General features: G+C 30.9%; 2 protein-coding genes across 2 annotated transcripts; one reads left to right on the top strand and one right to left on the bottom strand.

Moving 5' to 3' along the window:
* Positions 1-2,510: 2,510 nt before the first annotated feature.
* LOC110627298 (ABC transporter I family member 21) lies at positions 2,511-5,699 on the bottom strand. Its single transcript, XM_021773560.2, has 6 exons — positions 5,421-5,699; positions 5,184-5,344; positions 4,455-4,506; positions 4,160-4,296; positions 3,574-3,660; positions 2,511-3,254 (listed from the first exon to the last, which is right to left on the bottom strand). Exons 1-6 carry the CDS (start codon positions 5,596-5,598, stop codon positions 2,967-2,969), a joined length of 903 nt encoding a protein of 300 aa, XP_021629252.1. The 5' UTR covers positions 5,599-5,699; the 3' UTR covers positions 2,511-2,966.
* Positions 5,700-8,859: 3,160 nt separating this feature from the next.
* On the top strand, positions 8,860-17,908 carry LOC110628255 (dolichyl-diphosphooligosaccharide--protein glycosyltransferase subunit 2). Its single transcript, XM_021774825.2, has 20 exons — positions 8,860-9,036; positions 9,157-9,316; positions 9,849-10,041; positions 10,161-10,250; positions 10,887-10,949; positions 11,249-11,318; positions 11,622-11,686; positions 12,583-12,637; positions 13,313-13,440; positions 13,526-13,641; positions 13,854-13,923; positions 14,133-14,237; positions 14,372-14,461; positions 14,539-14,687; positions 14,915-15,026; positions 15,109-15,192; positions 16,059-16,139; positions 16,238-16,462; positions 17,263-17,385; positions 17,536-17,908. Exons 2-20 carry the CDS (start codon positions 9,159-9,161, stop codon positions 17,650-17,652), a joined length of 2,094 nt encoding a protein of 697 aa, XP_021630517.1. The 5' UTR covers positions 8,860-9,036; positions 9,157-9,158; the 3' UTR covers positions 17,653-17,908.
* Positions 17,909-19,108: the final 1,200 nt, after the last annotated feature.

Raw genomic sequence — 19,108 nt, 5'->3', positions numbered from 1 at the left:
CGATAAATTTTTTAATTAATTATATTTATATAAAAAAATTAAATTAATATGTATAAATTATTTTAGTTTTTAATTCCTAGAAAATTTAAAAATAATCATATTTCTAAAAAATAGTTAAAATAATATGCATATTTTTTACTTCAAAAATCATTAATTATTTATTTATTTTCATTTTAAACGGTTAACTCCAATTTATATAAACAGTTAGTAACGTCTAAAATGATAAAAATGTCTTCATTTCTAGTTAGGATCTATTGTTCCAAAGCATAGTCATCATAATTTTAAAAAGAAATTATTTAATTTTTTATAATTAATAAAATAAATTAAAAAGACATAAATTACTCTATATTTTTTTTAAAAAAAATTAAGTTATTAATTTCATTAATTTATATAGATTAATAGTAATTTTTTCTAGGAAAAAATTCTTATTTTTACTTAACTTTTTATGAAATTATATCACTTCAAAAGTCATTTCACAATATAAATTAATTAAATAGAAAATGATAAACATTAAAGTTCAAAATTTTTTAAATAAAAATATTATTATTTCTTCTTTTTTTACGCATAATAATCGTTTTAGATTTTTGATAAGCTATGAAATGAAAGCATTATAACATATACTTAGAATATTTAATATATTGATTTACTTTAACATTTTTTTTTGTGAAATGGATTGATTTACTTTAACATTATTTATTTAAAAAAACTAAATGATAATTTAAATTAAAAATTCATCTATTTTATTATTTATCAGTTACCGTTTTATAGTTAATATATCAAACGACCAGTGTTGAAAAGGATTTTTTTTTTTTTGTATAAAAAAATAATATTTTTACTTCTAAGATCATAACTGATCAGTGTCGAGTTTTGTTGAACAATATTAATTGTTTTAATATTTCTATAGTTGTATAATTTTTATTTATTTTATTTTATATATATTAAAAATATAAAATCTTTATTAATTTTTTAATTATATTCATTTTAAATACATTAAATATTATTTTTTCTGTTCTCTTATTTTTATTTATTTTTTAAATTATAACAACATATAAATTAAATAATTTAAAAAATTATATTTCTTAATATTAACATGTATAAAAAGTAAATAGACAAAAATTATAAAATGGAGAAAACAAGAGATATTTTGAAAAGTTTCTTATCATTAAAATAAAATTATAAAATTATAAAATGAAGAAAATATTAATTTTTCATTCTCAATATATATAAAAAAAAGTTAAAATAAATAAATTATCATAATATATTCTATTAACCTTTAAATATGATTAAATTATTAATTTTTTAAAAAAAATTTGTTGCCAAGATTAGAATGAGATTATAAATTATAAAAGAAAATATTTTGCTAAAATCTTAGAAGAAGAAAAAAAGCCAAAAAAGGGGTTTCTTACAATAAGAGCATTACCATACAACAACTAATATGAAAAAGAGCTTTCCAAATATTAAAAATTTGTAACTTTTCTTTACTTCAGTAACACTGGATGTGAACACCACAACCAACCTGCCCCATGATCTTTAATTACCTTAAATCCATTACTATAATTAATCACTTTGCTCCTTAAAAGTAGGAGTTTCACAATTATTTCCTTTTGCCTAAAATTATTTATCATTTTGAGAAGAAAAATCAATAAATATTAATGAATATTTTAAAATATGCCTTATTTAAGGAGCAACTATATCAATTAGTCTAAAAAACTTGAAATCACAAATAATAGTCTATACAAAGAATATTTAAAATTGATACTTTTAACTAATATTAAATGATTTAAATATATCAGATTCAAGTCCTCGTTGCTTTGATCATATACTAAAAAATAAGGAAAATCAGCACTCGAAATCCATCACACGACATGGGTTGTTCTGATATTCCAATCCGTATTTGCGGTATAATAATGAAAGGTTGATAGTGTTGGTGCTGATAAGGTGGTTGTGTGCGAAGTTGGAGAGACATATACATCGTACAAAAATTACTGCAACTCATAAAATACAAAACATTGTTTACTAAAATACTTTCATCCGATTATAATTGTGTTTAGGTAAATATTTAACATTCAGAACTCTAATTTATCAATATTAGATGCTTGATAACAACAAACCTACCAAAACAATTTATTTACTTTTATAATTAATTTGTGACATTAGAATATATATCCATCCCTAATTTTTAAAAATATATTTTTTAAAAAACTTATTTATAAAGATTGAATTTAATTAAATTAATTATTCCAAATCAGGTACTCCAAGTATAATGGCTCAGTCAAACAGAAAAGGCATGGAATCCCCGGCTTGGTTAGACCATATTTCCAAAGGGCAAGATCAAAATGTTGATATTTTTGCACAAGTTTAGAAGTTCCATGATTTTGTCCTCCATGAAAACAGTTGGAGATTTGTTATATATATCAGTAGAACAAACAGGAAAAGATCCACTCTTTCACAAAGAAAAAGGAAAAAAAGCTTTAAATCTAAGGCATTCAACCAGTTTCAAGCAGAATAAATGAATCTCAAAGCTATTTTTTATTACTAACATGCTCATGAATAATATTACAAACAACAATTGCTCAGGGAACACTAGTTAGAAGTTTACCTATTGTATCACCACCAGACCAAAAGCCAGTAGGTGTTTTCCTATCTGCGATGAGCTATCCCCATTTCTGCAGACAACTAAGGAAAAGAGAATTTCAATGTTATTTGAACAATCCATTTCTGCAGACAACCAAGGAAAAGAGAATTTCAATGTTATTTGAACAATCCGTATACATTCAGACTATATTTCATTAGTGAACAAACGGCTATAGGTTTCCCCTTTTTTTTTTTTAGATTCCTGGCCTCCTGGGTATCTTTGGCTTTCCTTCATTTGAAATGATGCCCTCACTTGATCGTTTCCCCAATTTTCTTGGGTGTTTACTTCTATTTTGAAACTGAAGTGTAAGAGAAAATTATTTTGAGAAGGATTATCGGTAATATGCCATGTGCCTGGATGACATAAAAGGAGAAGTACCAAAGGGAGAGGTTTTTTGGTTTTGAGCAGGAGGGTTGGTGGGTTTCTTTTTCTCATGTTTGGTTTCAGACCGGAGCCAGGACTCGACAACAGAAAGCAGATTGGCAGAACTTTTCAACTCATGAACATCTGTTAACTTCTCAGACTTCCTCAATTCACCATCCTGGATGTAAGCCAGATGTGTTGCCCATGTTTCCAGTCCATCAAATATATGAGTTGCATATACAAGTGTAGCTCCCCTCTGCGATCAATAAATCAATAAAATAGCATTAATGGACGACATGCATTATTGGCTTCTAGGTGAACTCTCTTGTAATTATCTAAAACACAAGGCCTTAAAAAAAAAAAAAAATCTCTATGCACTTCATTCCTCACCAAAACATCTAGAAAATAGAACACCGAGAGGATAGTCAATCATATTATTTCACTTAAGAGAGCAGACAATGTTTCAAATTTAACAATTTTAGTTCATATAAGCTAATCTATTTTCATCTCTTCCCTAGTTGTTCGATCCGATTTAATGTGCATGTGGATGCTATGATAAAAATGAGAAGTCATACCTGTTCACATTCTTCCCTGAAGAACTCAAGCAAATCCATCCTGGCAACAACATCCAGGTCAACTGTGACCTCGTCGAGTAAAAGAACCTATAGCATAAAATTTTTGGCTGGTGAGAAAACTGAAATACTAAGATCACGCAGCAATATCTTTATCATATTAGCAACCAGGTCGTGAAATAACACACTTATGGAGGCAAATGAACTAGGTCAGTCAAAACTTGCATGTTGAAACCCTTGGCTTATTAACCAGCCAAACCAGCAAGAAAGTAGATTTACTCCCTGTTTGGAATAGATCATTTGTAGGAAAAGAATTCAATTTATTTCTTGCACATTCATGCATGATTTCTTTCTTCTTTTTTTTTTTTCTAAACTTGAGAATGAACAAAATAGAAAAGGGATTGAATTGAATTCTTGCAAATGGGGGTTTTGAGCAACTAAGTATGGAAATATGCATCGCAACAGAAAAGGTGTAGAATCCTAGAAAACAGAATTGGCTTTACTGAATTTTAAGAAAATCGAATCTGGAATAACCCAATCCACTACCACATTGCAAATGCACCAACAGAAATTGCACAGTTTATAGTACCTTAAATGGGACAAGAAGACCCATACAAATCTGGACTCTACGCCGCTGCCCATCTGATACCTTATGCATACGCCATTCTAGATCAATATCAAGCAAGTCAATCAACTTTTCTCTCCTAGCAGGATCAACCCCTTCGACTGTCCATAGAAAGGACTAAATATGTGAGATTTCTTTTCTCTTTCTCTTTTTTTTCCCTTTTAATAAAGTTGCAATTACACAGGGAATAATGACAAAGGTATAAAATGCAACACAAATTGAAAGAAAAGAAATATACCAACAGAAGCTCATTAATTACCTCCAAATATCATATGTTCTGCAGAGAAGTCACCCTGGAGAGGAATCTCTCCCTGGAAAATTGTGATCAAGAAATATTTATTCAGATTTGATATAATGCATTTGAAGTTAAAACTCTTAACTTGGAGAAAATTATTTTGGAAATATAATAACAGTTGGAAAAAAAGGACTCATATTCACTTTGCTTTTCAAATTTCAATGGTGGAAAGTCCACACTATGAAAATTTTTTTTTTATCACTTTTATCAGAATTAGAAAAGGGATATTCTATTGTATACCTCTCTACCCCCTTTACCTTTCCTTACCCTTCCATTAATTACTCTTCCCTCACCTCATCCAAACGAAGCCTGAATGCTCACTTTGAAATCCATAAATCAACTAGTATATGGCCAGATTATCTTTGTTTTTCATACAAACCTAAGTACCAAGAATTGCCAGTGCTCTCAGCCCAAATAAAACTTCAAATAAGATATGGGAACAAGTATTCTCTATTTTATTGTTTACATTTTACAAACGATATGTGCTCTTAGGCAATGTCAGGCATAAGGCAAAACCATGAATTTGCTACCTTGGAACTGGGAAAACTTATACACTCAAACTAATTCCTTTGATATTTTAATCACATAATATTAACTTTGAGCTACGTTCTATTAAGAAAATGTTTATCTTTTGAAATACGAATCAGTAGATCTATTAAGAGCTTGATTAAGAAACAGAGCTCGAAATCTCACAGCGGATCCAACGGTTTTACTCCAAGAACCACCTAGATAGGCCAAATCACCACCACAAACCAATTGAGTGTCATGAAAAGCCGAACGATTTAGCACTCGGACAACATCCCTTCCTCCCACCATATGCTTACCCGCTAAAATCTTCAACAAAGTAGTCTTCCCTGCATCAGATAGCAAGTAATTAGCAACAGAGTACAAAACTTATACTGAAATCTGAAAATGAAGCAATTTCACTACCGGATCCATTGGCGCCCACGAGTAGGCAGCGAGATCCGGGAGGAATGTTGAGATTGAAATCGTAGAAGAGAGGATGCTGCCCTTCGTATGCGAATTGCATGCCACGAACGCTGATACTGTTTTGTTTACCATTCTCATCGTCTTCGCTTTCCCTCGATTTCCATGCTTTTTCAGCCATTTTTCCCTTCCTTCTTCTCTCCTCAGCTCTGCAAAATCGAAGGGTTGTACGGATAAAATACTGTTATCGCCGGTGATTCTATACAAGTCTCGCTTCTTCATTTAACCAGTAGGTTGCTGACGCGTCGGCGGAGTTGGTAACTGAACTAGGGGTCTACTTGGTCGCATGTAGCTTTTACACGTGGTGGGTCATTGAGATGCCACGTAAACCAAAAAAAGCCTGCGATGGGAGAAAATGGCTCCTTGTTACATTCCTCACGCGCACCCAATTTTATACTTTATATTGAAATTAATTATTCTCTTCAATCATTTTTGTTTATTTTTTAAAATTATTTTAAAATTATTATTAACTTTTTATACTATGACAATATATAAATTAATTACAATATTATTTTATTTAAAAAAAAACAAAATATCTATTAATATTTAATAAAATTTAATATTTTAATATAAATATAATAAAATAATAAAAAATTATATTTTTTAATATATCTAAAAAAATAAATTAAACACAAATTATGAACATAAAGAATATTATCTATTAATAAAGTTATTTTATTTTTAATGGTTTTTTATTTGATAAATTCTACTTTTTCTTTTAATTCAAAGAAGGGATGAAGTCCTAATATAACATTCTAGGCCAAATTGCTCCAGTTTTATCAACATCCACCAAAAGTTTATCAGCATCCACCAAAGTTATTTTATTATATGTGTTATTACCTTCTTCACATAATTTTTTATGGTTAAAAGAAAAAAAATAAGTCATTTTTTTCTACATTTTAAAATTTGTATTAAAATATTTTTATATATATTTATTAATAATTTTATTTTTAAAATTCTTTATTAAACTTTTTTATATATATTTCTTAATAATTTTACTTTTTTAAATTAAAATTAAATAATAAAAAATAAATTATTTAATTGAAAAATATTTTATTTTCACAAAATATATTTTTTACAAACAAATAAAATCCAATGGATAATATTTTGGCCTAGAGTATAATTGGTTTCAATTTTTTGTTATTTTCTCATTAATTAATTTCTTCTATTTGGTTATATTTTTATAATTGGTTTCGATATTTTTATTACGTTAACTGTGGTCATGGAAAATCTGAGAAAATGATTTCATTACCTCAAAGCAAACAAGACGACTTCCTAATTTTTTCAGGGATTGTATGGTTAGCTTGAAAGTTACTTGTTCAAGATTCATGAATAAAAAAACATTCCATGTATTCCAATTATTATTTTACACGCATGATTTTTTTTTCTATGCTTTATTACTTTACTCAATTGTTTCATTGATTTTCAATTTTTTTTACATTATTTATTTAAAAAAAATAGATTTTTATAAAATTATACAAGAATAATTTTTTTTAAAATTATTAAAAAAAAATAAATTAAAATTTTATGAAATTCTTAATCTTGTATTCAAGAAAATAGCCGACACAACTACAAAGCTGACCATCTTAATGCAGTTGTCTTTGTGTTATCCAGATGCTGCTGAAAGAAGATTCCTTTGCATTGACCAGCAGCAAATGAGATATAACAAGAAGCAAATTACATATATATATAAAAAAAAACAAACTCTTATGGGCATTATAGTCTATTCAACATTTGATTGATTTAATTTAAAATTAAATTAATTAATAATTAAAATATTAATATTTATAAAAAAATAAATTAAATTAATTTTAAATAAAAATCATTTTAAATTAATTAATCTAATTCATTTTTAATATAATTTATTAAACTTTTTAATAAATTTTTATTTTTAACACTTTTATTTTTAATATTTTATATTCGATTAAAATATTTTAATTTTATTTATAGTTTAATTTCTATATTATAAAAAATAATAAAACATTACTCATTAATTGATTTAATTTTATTTTTTTTATTAAAATTGAAATAAATTAAAATAATTAAAATTTTTAAAGATAAAATTTAAATCAAATTAAAAATAATAAAAAATTAAATTAAATTTTCAAATTTATTCAATATTATCATTTTTTTTATTTTAATTGATACTGTTCATCTCTATTTATAATTAAAGAAAACACAAATCATGATAAATTATATCATGATTTAGCTTTTAAAAAAAAGCTCATATACATATATCACCTAGCAATATATATCCATACCATAGACTCATGAAAAGAGCAGCAACCGATATCCATAATCAGTTCGATTTTAAATTGCATAAATTGAAATTCTTATATTTATATAAATACTGAATTGAATCAATTTTAAATAGAAATTAATTTGAATTGAATTGATCTGATTCAATTTATTTTAATTTTATTAATTATATTAAAATATTTTAATTTTAATTATAATTTAATATTTTTATATTATAAAAATAATATATTATTATCTCTAATTTTATTAATTTTTTCATATTAAATATGAATTGAATTAAAATAATTAATTTTTTATAAATAAAAACTAAACTGACCTTAAAAAAATAAAAAGTAAAATTAAAATTTTAAATTAATTTAATTTTTTTTGTTTGAATTAAATAATATTCACACTGTAGGAAATATTAAATACAATTTAATTGAAAATAATGAAGGGATTATATTTAAATTTTCATCTGATGGAATAAGTTTTAAAAAAAAATTACTAATACAACTTAATAATTATTATATTTACTCATTTAACAATTTTAATAATTCGAGTATTAAAATAACTGTTTATAGATATTATTGTTTTTTAGGTTCTAACTTTATTTTTAACTATATCAATTATCATTTTTCATTATTTGACAAATAGAATAAAAATAACGAAGGAAAAGGAAAATAAAGTTTATTTTATTTTTGTTATTTTATCTCCAATGCAATGTTAAAATGAAGTTCAAGGAAAAATATATATTTCAATTAGTTTCCATTTATTTGGAGAGATATTATGCATATAAAAAATATTTTTATGATAATTTTTATTATTTATTTATACAAATTTTAATAAAACTTTCAAAATCATGAAAATAATTTTTTTATTTAATCATAAAATAATTTTATTAACTAATTTTTTGAATATTTTTGAGAAAAATACTGTGAAATAAATGAATACTCAATAAACTTACGTTCTTATCTTATTTTTTATTTTAGCTTTTAAAATAATTTATAAAATTGAGAGTAAATACTAATTTAAAAATATATTGCTATTTTCTTTTTACCTGTTTTTTCTAAATAAAAAATTATTTTCTTTGCATTCATTATTTTCCTTCAATAAAGAAAATAAAACATGAAAACTAATCCTTCCTCTCTATGTATCCAACGCAGTGTAAAGGAGAAGCACGAGGGCAATTTTGTAATCGCGTAATATTTCACTTGTTTTAGCAGAGGAGACTGGAGAGACGACGACGCTAACGACTGATCTCACTAGCCATCGTATGCGTGGCGCAGTCTCACTACTCAGACGACTCATTCCTCCATTGCAAGTATGATCTGTTTTCTCGATCTCGAACCCTAGTTCCTGCTTTTCCAATTACCGAGAAAACCATTAATTCAAATCTGTATACATACATGTATCGTATCTTCATTAGCTGATTGTAATGCAGGAATGGCCAGAAGTATAGGAGGATTTATGCTGCTGCTCGCGGCAGCATTGATCTGCTCAGCTTTCGTCGCATACGCTGCTTCGGTCTTTCAACCGATATCTGACTCCCACCGATCTGCCGCTTTGGATCTTTTCACGCCCCTTGATGGGTCCTTTGGAAGGTCCTTAAACCCTAATTAAAGCCTTTTACCGGTTACTAGATCGTCATGGATAAATAAAAGATGACTACTTGAATAGAACTATAGCATGTATATATGTTTGGATTGTATTTTCTCTGTTGCATTTTCCAACTTAGTTTTGACTGTGCGATTGAATAACCTTCTCAATATGTGATCTGGTTATTTTAGACTGTTTGTTTTATTTTTTATGTTCACATTGCAAATGTCAACTTGTGATTTTTATCACCTGCTACTGGTGGTCATTTATTTTTGTAAGTCCTTTCCAATTGGTTTCTGTCCAATGGGACACCTGGATATTGAACAAAATCTGAGTTTTGCCTCAATGCTGACTGAAAAGGTGGGTATTTTTGCAGCTCTTGATATTTTTAATCGTGCTTATAAATGATGTTTAGTAATAGTGGGCGCATTTTCTAATATGTTTTGTCAATTATTAAAGTTTTTTTTTTCTTTGAGCTAATTCTGCAACTGGTCTGTGAGAAACAATATCTAACTAGATGGTATCATATGCCACCAGTTTAGAAAAAACATATGAGGCTCTTCGGACGTTTGAGGTTCTTGGAATTGAGAAAAGGCTTGAGATAGGTTTACCAGCTTGCCGGTCTGTATTGGAAACCTTTGGGTCGTCATCTTCAGGATCAAAGGATTTATTTTATGCTCTAAAAGTGAATGGAATATTAAAATGTGGGATAAGTGAGGAAGTTTTTGAGGTACTTATTTGCTTTATATTGTCTGTTGCTTTTGAAAATTATTACTTTTTTTTTTTTTTTGGCAAAAAGCTTGTTACAATGACTGGCCATTTTATTTTTATTTTTTTGTTCTGTGGAAGGGCATTGTTCCAAAACTTCAAGCTGCTGTCAGCAGTGCAAGTTCATTGCTTGATTTCTACCATTCAACAGGAAGTTTGACACTTCTAAAGGTAATTATTACTACCTTGGTTCCGCAGTATTTGTCGATTAAGGTTTATTCACTCAAACCAATAAGGCTAGTTAATAGCATTAGTTTTAAAAAAAGTTATAATAATTTGTCCTAAAATACCCTTTAGATGATCATGCTTTTTTCACATATTGGCATTAAATGATTTAAACACTGGTAAGGATATATATGAAAACTAAAAATAAATGTTATGTTGAAATTCTCAAAGTGATAGATAATTTGGGACTAAGAAAATTCTTTAAAACGACAGTTATTGAGAGATGGAGGTAATATATTGGAATGCCACTTAGATATTATACTTATCTTGCATCTAGAGTCGACTTTGGTTTTCATGATGAAGAGGAAAAAGATTTGTATTGAATTTTCATTTTTATTCATATGATATTTAGGACCTTTTTTTTTATTGTGACTGTTTTTTGCGTGATTTGTGGTAGCCTACCATTGGTAGGTAGTCTTGCTAAGAAAAAGACATGTGCTTGTGAAGCTCTATTTCTGTAATACTTTTGTTAAACAGTCTATTTGATCACCTTCTACTGGGAGAATATAACATTTCTTCTGCGGCCTTGTATCAAAGTACTTACCATTATGTTGCTATTTATTTTAATTATTCTTAATGCAGGATCAAACATCTAAAGATGATCTACATCTTGGAGATGCTGAAGGAATTTTTCGCTCCATCAAGGTTGGTAGACGTCAGCATTATTATTAAAATGAGGATTAGGTTTGCTAGTGGATTTTCCTCCTCTTGAATATCCAGATCTGATTAGGCCTCTTGTGGGACTAGTTGCTGACATGGTGGGATTTGGGTGGGTGATGTTAGTTTGGTATATGCTTCTGAATTGATTTTTCAGTTAATCCTGAGACTTTTTGGTTAATGTAGGACATTAGATTACCTTTTTTGCCAGTTTGAAGCATATTGCTTATTTGTTTATGTAAATATATTTTTATGCATGGTTGAGTTGGTTTACGGATTATTGGCAGGCTTTGAGCCAGAGTGATGGAAGATGGCGTTATAGTTCTAATAAACCTGATTCTAGTACCTTTGCTGCAGGTAAGATCCCTTCTTGTTTTGCACGCTATTATAAAATTTTCTCCTAATGTATATATCTGTTAAAGTGCAAAGATTCACAAAGGTTTTCCTAGGTCATTTCATCTTTCTTTCCCTCCTATATAAGCATAAGCTTGCAAAATCATTGAATACTTCTGTGTTTAGAAATGGCAATAGGCATAAATTTGGGACTAAAGTTGTGAAAAAGGATGGCATACTTTATTTAATATTCACTGCATTCCCCAGTTCAGTTCATATGTTCCGACTATTGGCTCATAATCATTTGATTGATCATTATTCTTTCAGGTTTAGCACTTGAGGCTCTTGCTGGAGTGGTCTCATTATCATCCTCTGAGATAGATGAATCTCTGGTAATTTGGAAGTGTTCTCTGGTTGTGCAGAACTTTTAACCTTTTCTGAGGATCAGAACTATCTTCATTTCTTGCCTTAGTACTGTCTTAAAGTAGATGCTATTGTACTGTTCTATGGAATTACAGATGCACTGTTGTGGAAATATTGTTCCTCCTAATGATTTATATATGTGGTGTAATAGTCATTCCTACTGTTTCACATTTGGTGATGCATGCATACACCTATTTGGACCTCATATTCTGCTAAATATGTGCCCTATCTCTCAATTGTAATTTTGAGAGTGACCTTTCATTTTTAGGCATGTAAGAAATATTTCTTGAACCTCACATTGAACTCCCAGTAGTTCCTGAAGAGATGAGTTGGTGTTTCACTCCAGCTTATTGATCCTGTTCTTGTATTTGACACAATAATAAAAACAGAAATACCTTTTTGCATATATGCTTTGGCTTTTTATGCTTAGGATATGTTTGGTATGGGGTTAACAAAATAACGTGAATGGTTAATGGTGCATTCTTTTTTGGAGTAATAGTTACCCCTATTTTTTTTTTGTTCGTTTATGATGTTTGGTTCAATATTGAAAATGAGGTTAACTATTAACCTATTGACTGTTCTCATGTTTGATATTAACATAGTGTACATTTTAATCCAAAATCAATTGTAATTAAATGAGGTTAACTATTACCCTTGTAATATTTAACTCCCTTTAACACCATACCAGATGTACCCTTAGTTTAGGGTTTTCATCTCTTCCTTTGTTAGTCAAACCAGTCAAAAGTTTCATGAGCAACTTGCTAAATGTTTTCTTGTTTTTAGGCAAATCATATGTTTCAGTTTTTTTTTTTTTGGTGCTTATCTATACTGTTCAATCTGATGTGCATTTGTTTCCTGTTGGCAGATTGCTACAACTAAAAATGATATAGTGAAGTTGTTTGACATCATTGAGAAGTATGGTATGTATATATTCCAGGAAGAAAGATTCTTAGTGTGAACATAATTATATGCTTTGAGTCAAGTTAGTGCTTAGAACTTGTAATTTACCAGTCCTATTGTCAACTCATGATCTATCACTTTTATGGCCAGTTTGCCGGCAACTCAAACAATTTTTTTTTTCTACTCACATGATAGAAGTTTCTCTTGATTATTTTGCTCTTGCACATATAATGCATCTGGAATTGTTGATTATGAAGCATATTATGACTATGATAATCTGTTGCTTAGCTTGGTCCACTTTGAAGTTTGAACATCATGTCGTTTAACTTAAAGATTATTTATAGTGATGCTAGACTGATAGGATCTTGCAGCTCTCTCTTTGATTATGTTTGGGTTTGTCTGTATCTTGTTTTGTGAAATGCACTGGGGGACCAAACTAGTCAGTGGAGTCTCGTACAAACTTTATTTGCACTTTAGTTCTACTGTGTATCAGTTGAAAGAAAGGATCTTCTTCAATATGAAATATGAAGTGTAGGCTACAGAACTAGATCTGGAAGTCATCTATTATTTTGAAAGAAAGGATCTTCTTCAATATGAAATATGAAGTGTAGGCTACAGAACTAGATCTGGAAGTCATCTATTATTTTTATTTTATATAGTAGCATGGTTAATTTGTTTAATCTTTCTTATTGTAGATGATGGGGCTTTTTACTTTGATGAGAAACTGGTTGATGAGCATGAACATCAAGGTCCTCTTTCAACTACATCCTCTGTTGTTAGAGGATTGACTGCATTTGCAGCTGTAACTTCAGGAAGCTTGAATGTCAGTACTATATTGTCTGTCTAATTCTGATAAATTTATTATGAAAATGCTTCTAACTTCAAATGCTTATGCTTTTGGCTTTCAGCTTTCTGGAGATAAAATTGTGGGTTTGGCTAAGTTTTTCCTGGGCATTGGTATTCCTGGCGATTCTAAAGATCTATTCAATCAAATTGACTCCTTGGCTTGCCTGGAGAACAGTAGGCAAGTGCAAGAAATTTATAGAACATGCTATTGTTCATTTGTTTATTTCCCTTGAGCAATCAGAGCATGGAAACTGATAGCATCTGTTTGGTGCCTCCTGAAAATTTGTTATTTCAATTATTACTTTAAAAGTCCTCAATTTTCCTCACAGAATCTGTCATTGACTTCTATTGTTCTTTCAAATGATGCTGTACTTTGGCTTCCTGTTGCAGGGTTTCCATCCCTCTGATTCTATCACTTCCTGCAACTGTGCTTTCACTGACTAAGATGGACATGCTTAAGGTGAATTGCCATTCATATGATAAAGAATCTTGCACATTCACTTCATTACTTGCATTAATTTAGCTGCTATAATTTCTCTCTGTTTCTTAATCTGTGAGATTTCCTCTTAAATTCTCTGATGTGCATGACTTTGTGGAGTTTCTATGCGCATTTTCCTTATCTCTGACACCATTTAGTTAGATGTATTCTGATGTGTAAATTTTGTTCAGGTTAAGGTGAATTCTGCTCTTGGTTCAAGTGCACCTCCTCTCACTGTGAAACTTGTACAAGTTCTCAGTTCTGGGTCAAAGGATACTTCCGTATTTGACAACCAGGTGAGACAATGCCTCAACTTTGGCTCATTGTTGGGCATTCTTTTGTCTACCTATTAGTGTGCTGTGAGTTATATTATGACAAGTGGTTTTGCCCAACCCTTAACTAAGTGCATTTCTCCAATTTTACATTTTAGGAACTCAAATTTGATCCTGAAAGTGCAGAGTATTTTTTGGATGCTCTACCAAAGAGTGTTGATGTTGGAAGTTATACTTTTGTTTTTGAGGTAATCTATCTCTTTTGAGGCGTTATATGTTTTCATCTGTCTTCCGCCCATAATATGGACAATGTGAATTCTTTTAGACGGTGCTTCATGATCCTGAGCATAAAAAAGTTTATACCACGGGAAGCCAAACTCAAGTTCCAATATTTTTCACTGGAGTTATCAAAGTTGATAATGCTGAAATTGAAGTGCTTGACAGCGACTTGGGGATTGTAGACACTAAAAGGAAGTATGTTTACATCCTTGTGCTGTTTGTTTCCTGAAATTATGATGCTTTATACCTGATGTCAATTGTCGTTGTTAATAGTTCTCATCATTACATGTTCAAATGTGTTTAATAATCTAGAGAATGAGATCTTCAGTCTCTCTCTCTCTCTCTCTCTCTCTCTCTCTCTTTTTGGCTGAGATTTAACTGCATAGCTTTGCTTTGGGTATAATACTGCTTGGATCTTGTAGGCTAGATTTAGCTGGAGAAAATCTTGTCTCGTTGTCAGCAAACCACCTCCAGAAGCTACACCTGTCTTTTCAGTTGACCACCCTTCTTGGCCATGCTTTTGAGCCACACCAGGTTCGCAGTTGTCTAGTTGTCTCTTTCTTTCTCTTGTGTTGCAGTCCTTGAAACTTAGTTGTTGACATTTCTTGGTTTGCAGGCAATTCTTAAGTTGAGACATGACACTGGTGTTGAGCATATCTTTTTGATTGGGAACACTGGGAAGAAGTTTGAGATAACTCTAGTTAAGTTTCTTTCACAATGCTATTATTCTTTTTCTGTTCCTCAACACCTGTCCAAAAAGAGAAAGAAAAAAAAAATCAACTTATTTTGTTTTTCACATGCTACCTACTCCCCAATTCAGTGCATAGGTGACACATTCCAATATCCTTTTAACCTCTTCTTCTTGGCAGTCATAATCTAATAGATTTGGTGTCACAAGGTGATAATAAAGCTGCTGCATGAAAATTAGTGAATGGGAAGTTCTTGTATTCATGTTGAACGACTTTTGATGCCTCATAACTGGAAATAAAGTTAGAATATCTAATTAATGAGATTGCAAAATGAAATTTGCTTCAGGATCCTAGATGTCTTATGTTGTGTTAAATTTGGGCCAGGCTTAACTCACCTCAAAAGTTACCTCAAGTTAGCTCAAGGGGGGAGGAGTGCCTATGGCCCATATAAGGGGTACATTACCCCTTTCTACAATTGATGTGGGATTCAACACACCCCCTCACGCCCAAAATTTTATTGGTGTGTGACATATTTATGGGAGGTCCAACATAGGATGGGAGGCTCTGATATCATGTTAAATTTGGGTTAGGCCTAACTCACCCCAAAAGCTAGCTCAAGCGGGAGGAGTACCTATGGCTCATATAAGGGGCATATTACCCCTTTCCACAATCGATGTGGGATTCAACATGGTGTATGATGAAAACAGCTCTTTTTCATTTTCTTCAGGCTGAAGTTCTCTTCCAGACCATTCTTGCTTCAGCTTGTTTCAGGATTTATTTACTTCTTCCGCAATGCTTCTGTTTTGTGCCTGTGTTTTTCTATTGCAGACAAACTTGATGTTCAGCTCTAGAAATTACATTTTGCTATGTCTTGTAGGATTTTCTTGGACTGGTTGAGAAATTCTTCTATCTATCTGGTAAATATGACCTTCAGCTTACTGTTGGTGATGCTGTAATGGTATGTGTCCTTTTATTCTTAAAATTTTTCTTCCCTTTTATGTTTGCATGCCTAGTTTACTATGTTAGTATAATATGTTTGTGTTTTATCTTCTTCAGGAGAACTCTTTCCTTAGTGCCATTGGTAGTGTTGAACTCAACCTACCAGAACCACCCGAAAAGGCACCCCGTCCACCCCCACAGCCTGTTGACCCTTACTCAAGGTATTATCCAAAAGCGGAGATAACCCACATATTTAGGGCACCAGATAAGCGTCCACCTGAGGAGCTCTCTCTTACTTTCTTGGGTCTTACACTTTTGCCATTCATTGGATTCTTAATTGGGGTGAGTTTTTATCTTCTTTTCTTTCTGAATCATAATTGGTGTGAGTTTTGCATTAATATCTGCCGGAAATTTCTCAACAATTGATCTTTCATATTATTTGCCTGGACTTGATTGAATCACGTGGTTAGTGAGCTGTTTATACTTGTATTCCTCGTGCAAATTTTTGTCCCCCCCCCCCCCCCCTATTTTAGGTGAATTTGTTAAAACTTGCCGTGGGTTGTTTAAGAAACTATGTACTTCTGTTGGAAATTGGAATTATAAAGGCCCTTGTATCCGAGTGTGCATGTGAGCGAGTGCTATCGAAGCTTCTGGTTAAAATTTGCCAGTTGAGATTTTGGGGCCCAGCACTTGCTGGTGTGATTATACCTATATAACATGTTAAGTGACCTCAGTGTGAAAGGTCACAAGTATTGACTTTATATCAGAGAGAGGTTGTAGCATTTTGGTTCCATTTGGGATTGTGGTTGGGAGGTTATGATCTGGTTTGAAACTGTTTTCTGAAAAACACCACTTTAGTTGTTGAATAAAGCAGTTAGAGAATATTGTTTACTATTTTGAAATTATTACGACTAAACTATGTCAAATTCAAATTAAAATCACAATTTTTAGGTTTAAAAATGTTTTTGAAATTATGCTTTTCTTCACAATAGTTTAAACAGTAATATCAAACAATCCAAGCATGTGTTATACACCCAGATAGATTAGGGATATCGATTGTGTCAGCATCAATTAATCTGGGGCAGCTACTTACAGGATTGTTAATCGGTTGTGCTAAATTAACATGTCTTTTATTGTGACAGCTATTACGACTGGGAGTGAACCTGAAGAACTTTCCTTCTGCATCTGTGCCTGCTATATTTGCCATCCTCTTCCATGTTGGAATTGCTGCAGTTCTGTTGCTCTATGTGCTTTTCTGGCTGAAGGTCAGTTTTTAACGTTGGTGCTTTATTCACTCGCAATTGCTTGTAATTTACCTTTGTTTGATTTGTGACATAGATTTAACTGTTGCTGCATTATCCCTTTATTGCTAAAGACCCATCTTCAAGTTCTAAACTAACTGTTTCTGTCGACAGTTGGATCTTTTCACAACATTGAAAGGACTTGGTCTCTTGGGAGCTTTCCTGATGTTCGTTGGACACAGAGTCCTGTCCCATCTGGCCTCAACATCAGTCAAGTTGAAATCTGCTTGAAGATAACGAAAACGGTATTATTTAAAAGGTGACTTAGGATCTGTGAGCAAATTTCCAACAGAGTGAAACAGTATTAAACATTTTTACACATTTTTGTAGGCTGTATTTCGTGAACTACTTGCCATCTGGCGAGGTTTTTATGACAGGTGAAAAGGGTTTTAAAAAAAAGTCAACTTCTTGACTTTCCGATGTTTTGCATTTGTAGTACTGAGGAATATTATTCTATAAAATTTACAGCAGTGTGAAACAACCAAAACCAAGTAGATTTTCGTTTGAACCTAGATCTACATAAATTACTAGTCATTTCAAAATTTTGATCTTATTCTTAGACTTATCATACCACCCATTAACTATGAGGGAAAAAAAAATACTAGCCTCGACGTGTATAACAAAATCTGATAATCCATTTTGATCAAGGAACTATTATATCACAGAACCATTATTTTAAAGAATTACAATGTATTTGTAGAGTAAGCTCTTGCTTCCCTTTTTTTTTTTTTTTTTCTTTTTGTATTTCATTTGGCCGAAGTAAGATTAAGAGGTTGAGAATGATATTTCATATTTTTACATCGTGACGATGCTCCCTGTACAACCTAAACTTCCTTAAATAATCAATTTGTTATACTGTTGGTTTTGATGGTACTGTTTTTACGCTTCATGTCATGTTTCTCTTGTTTCTGAACTTTGTGCTTTAAGTAGCTTTTGATACTGCTGGCTTTAGGCTAGGCCTCTGGTCTGTAGACCCGTCTCTCGCAATAAGAAAGTATTACTACAATAAACTTATGATGTGTTGCAGGAAGATGTGTTGATTAGGTTTGGTTTACCATGGTCTCCTGTGAAATTTATCAATTAGTGTTCATGTCTTAGAACCATGGTGAACCAACTCTACCGCAGATTAATCCAATTTATTACACATTGCTTCTCATAATATTTATTTGATGATACAGATTACATAATCCTCAGAAACTTAAAACACCAAACTGGATCATGAATTTTTTCTCATGTCTCAACAAATTAAGTATGAATTATTTCCACTGGCCATGCCTGATTGTGCTGCCAATTTCAATGACAAACCACTATCTAACATCAGCTTTCAACATCCACTACATGGCATCTTTCTATGTGACTTGAATAAGCCTATCAAAGGCAAAAGAGGCTGCACTGATGCAATTGTGTCAACTGTCGATTTTGCTCTCCTAGACTGTACGACCAATAATATTTCAAAGAAGTAAACAATAATTGACACAAAAGTTACGCCTTCATCTGATTTTTATCTTTTTGGACCTACTATACAAATATTTACAATTCCTAATTATGTTAATATTGATTTTTTTTTAGCATGTTTTCTTTAACATTTAAAGCTCTTAGCAGGGCAGGGCAAGACTCAAATCTAGGGATCAAGCATTATACCTCTTAATCAATCAAATTAGGCAGTTTAGACAATATAAAATATTTT

Source organism: Manihot esculenta, chromosome 12 (assembly GCF_001659605.2).
Source record: "Manihot esculenta cultivar AM560-2 chromosome 12, M.esculenta_v8, whole genome shotgun sequence".
Classification (NCBI taxonomy): Eukaryota; Viridiplantae; Streptophyta; class Magnoliopsida; order Malpighiales; family Euphorbiaceae; genus Manihot; species Manihot esculenta.
Note: the sequence above shows the minus strand (reverse complement) of the source record. Positions and strands in the feature narration are given on the sequence as shown.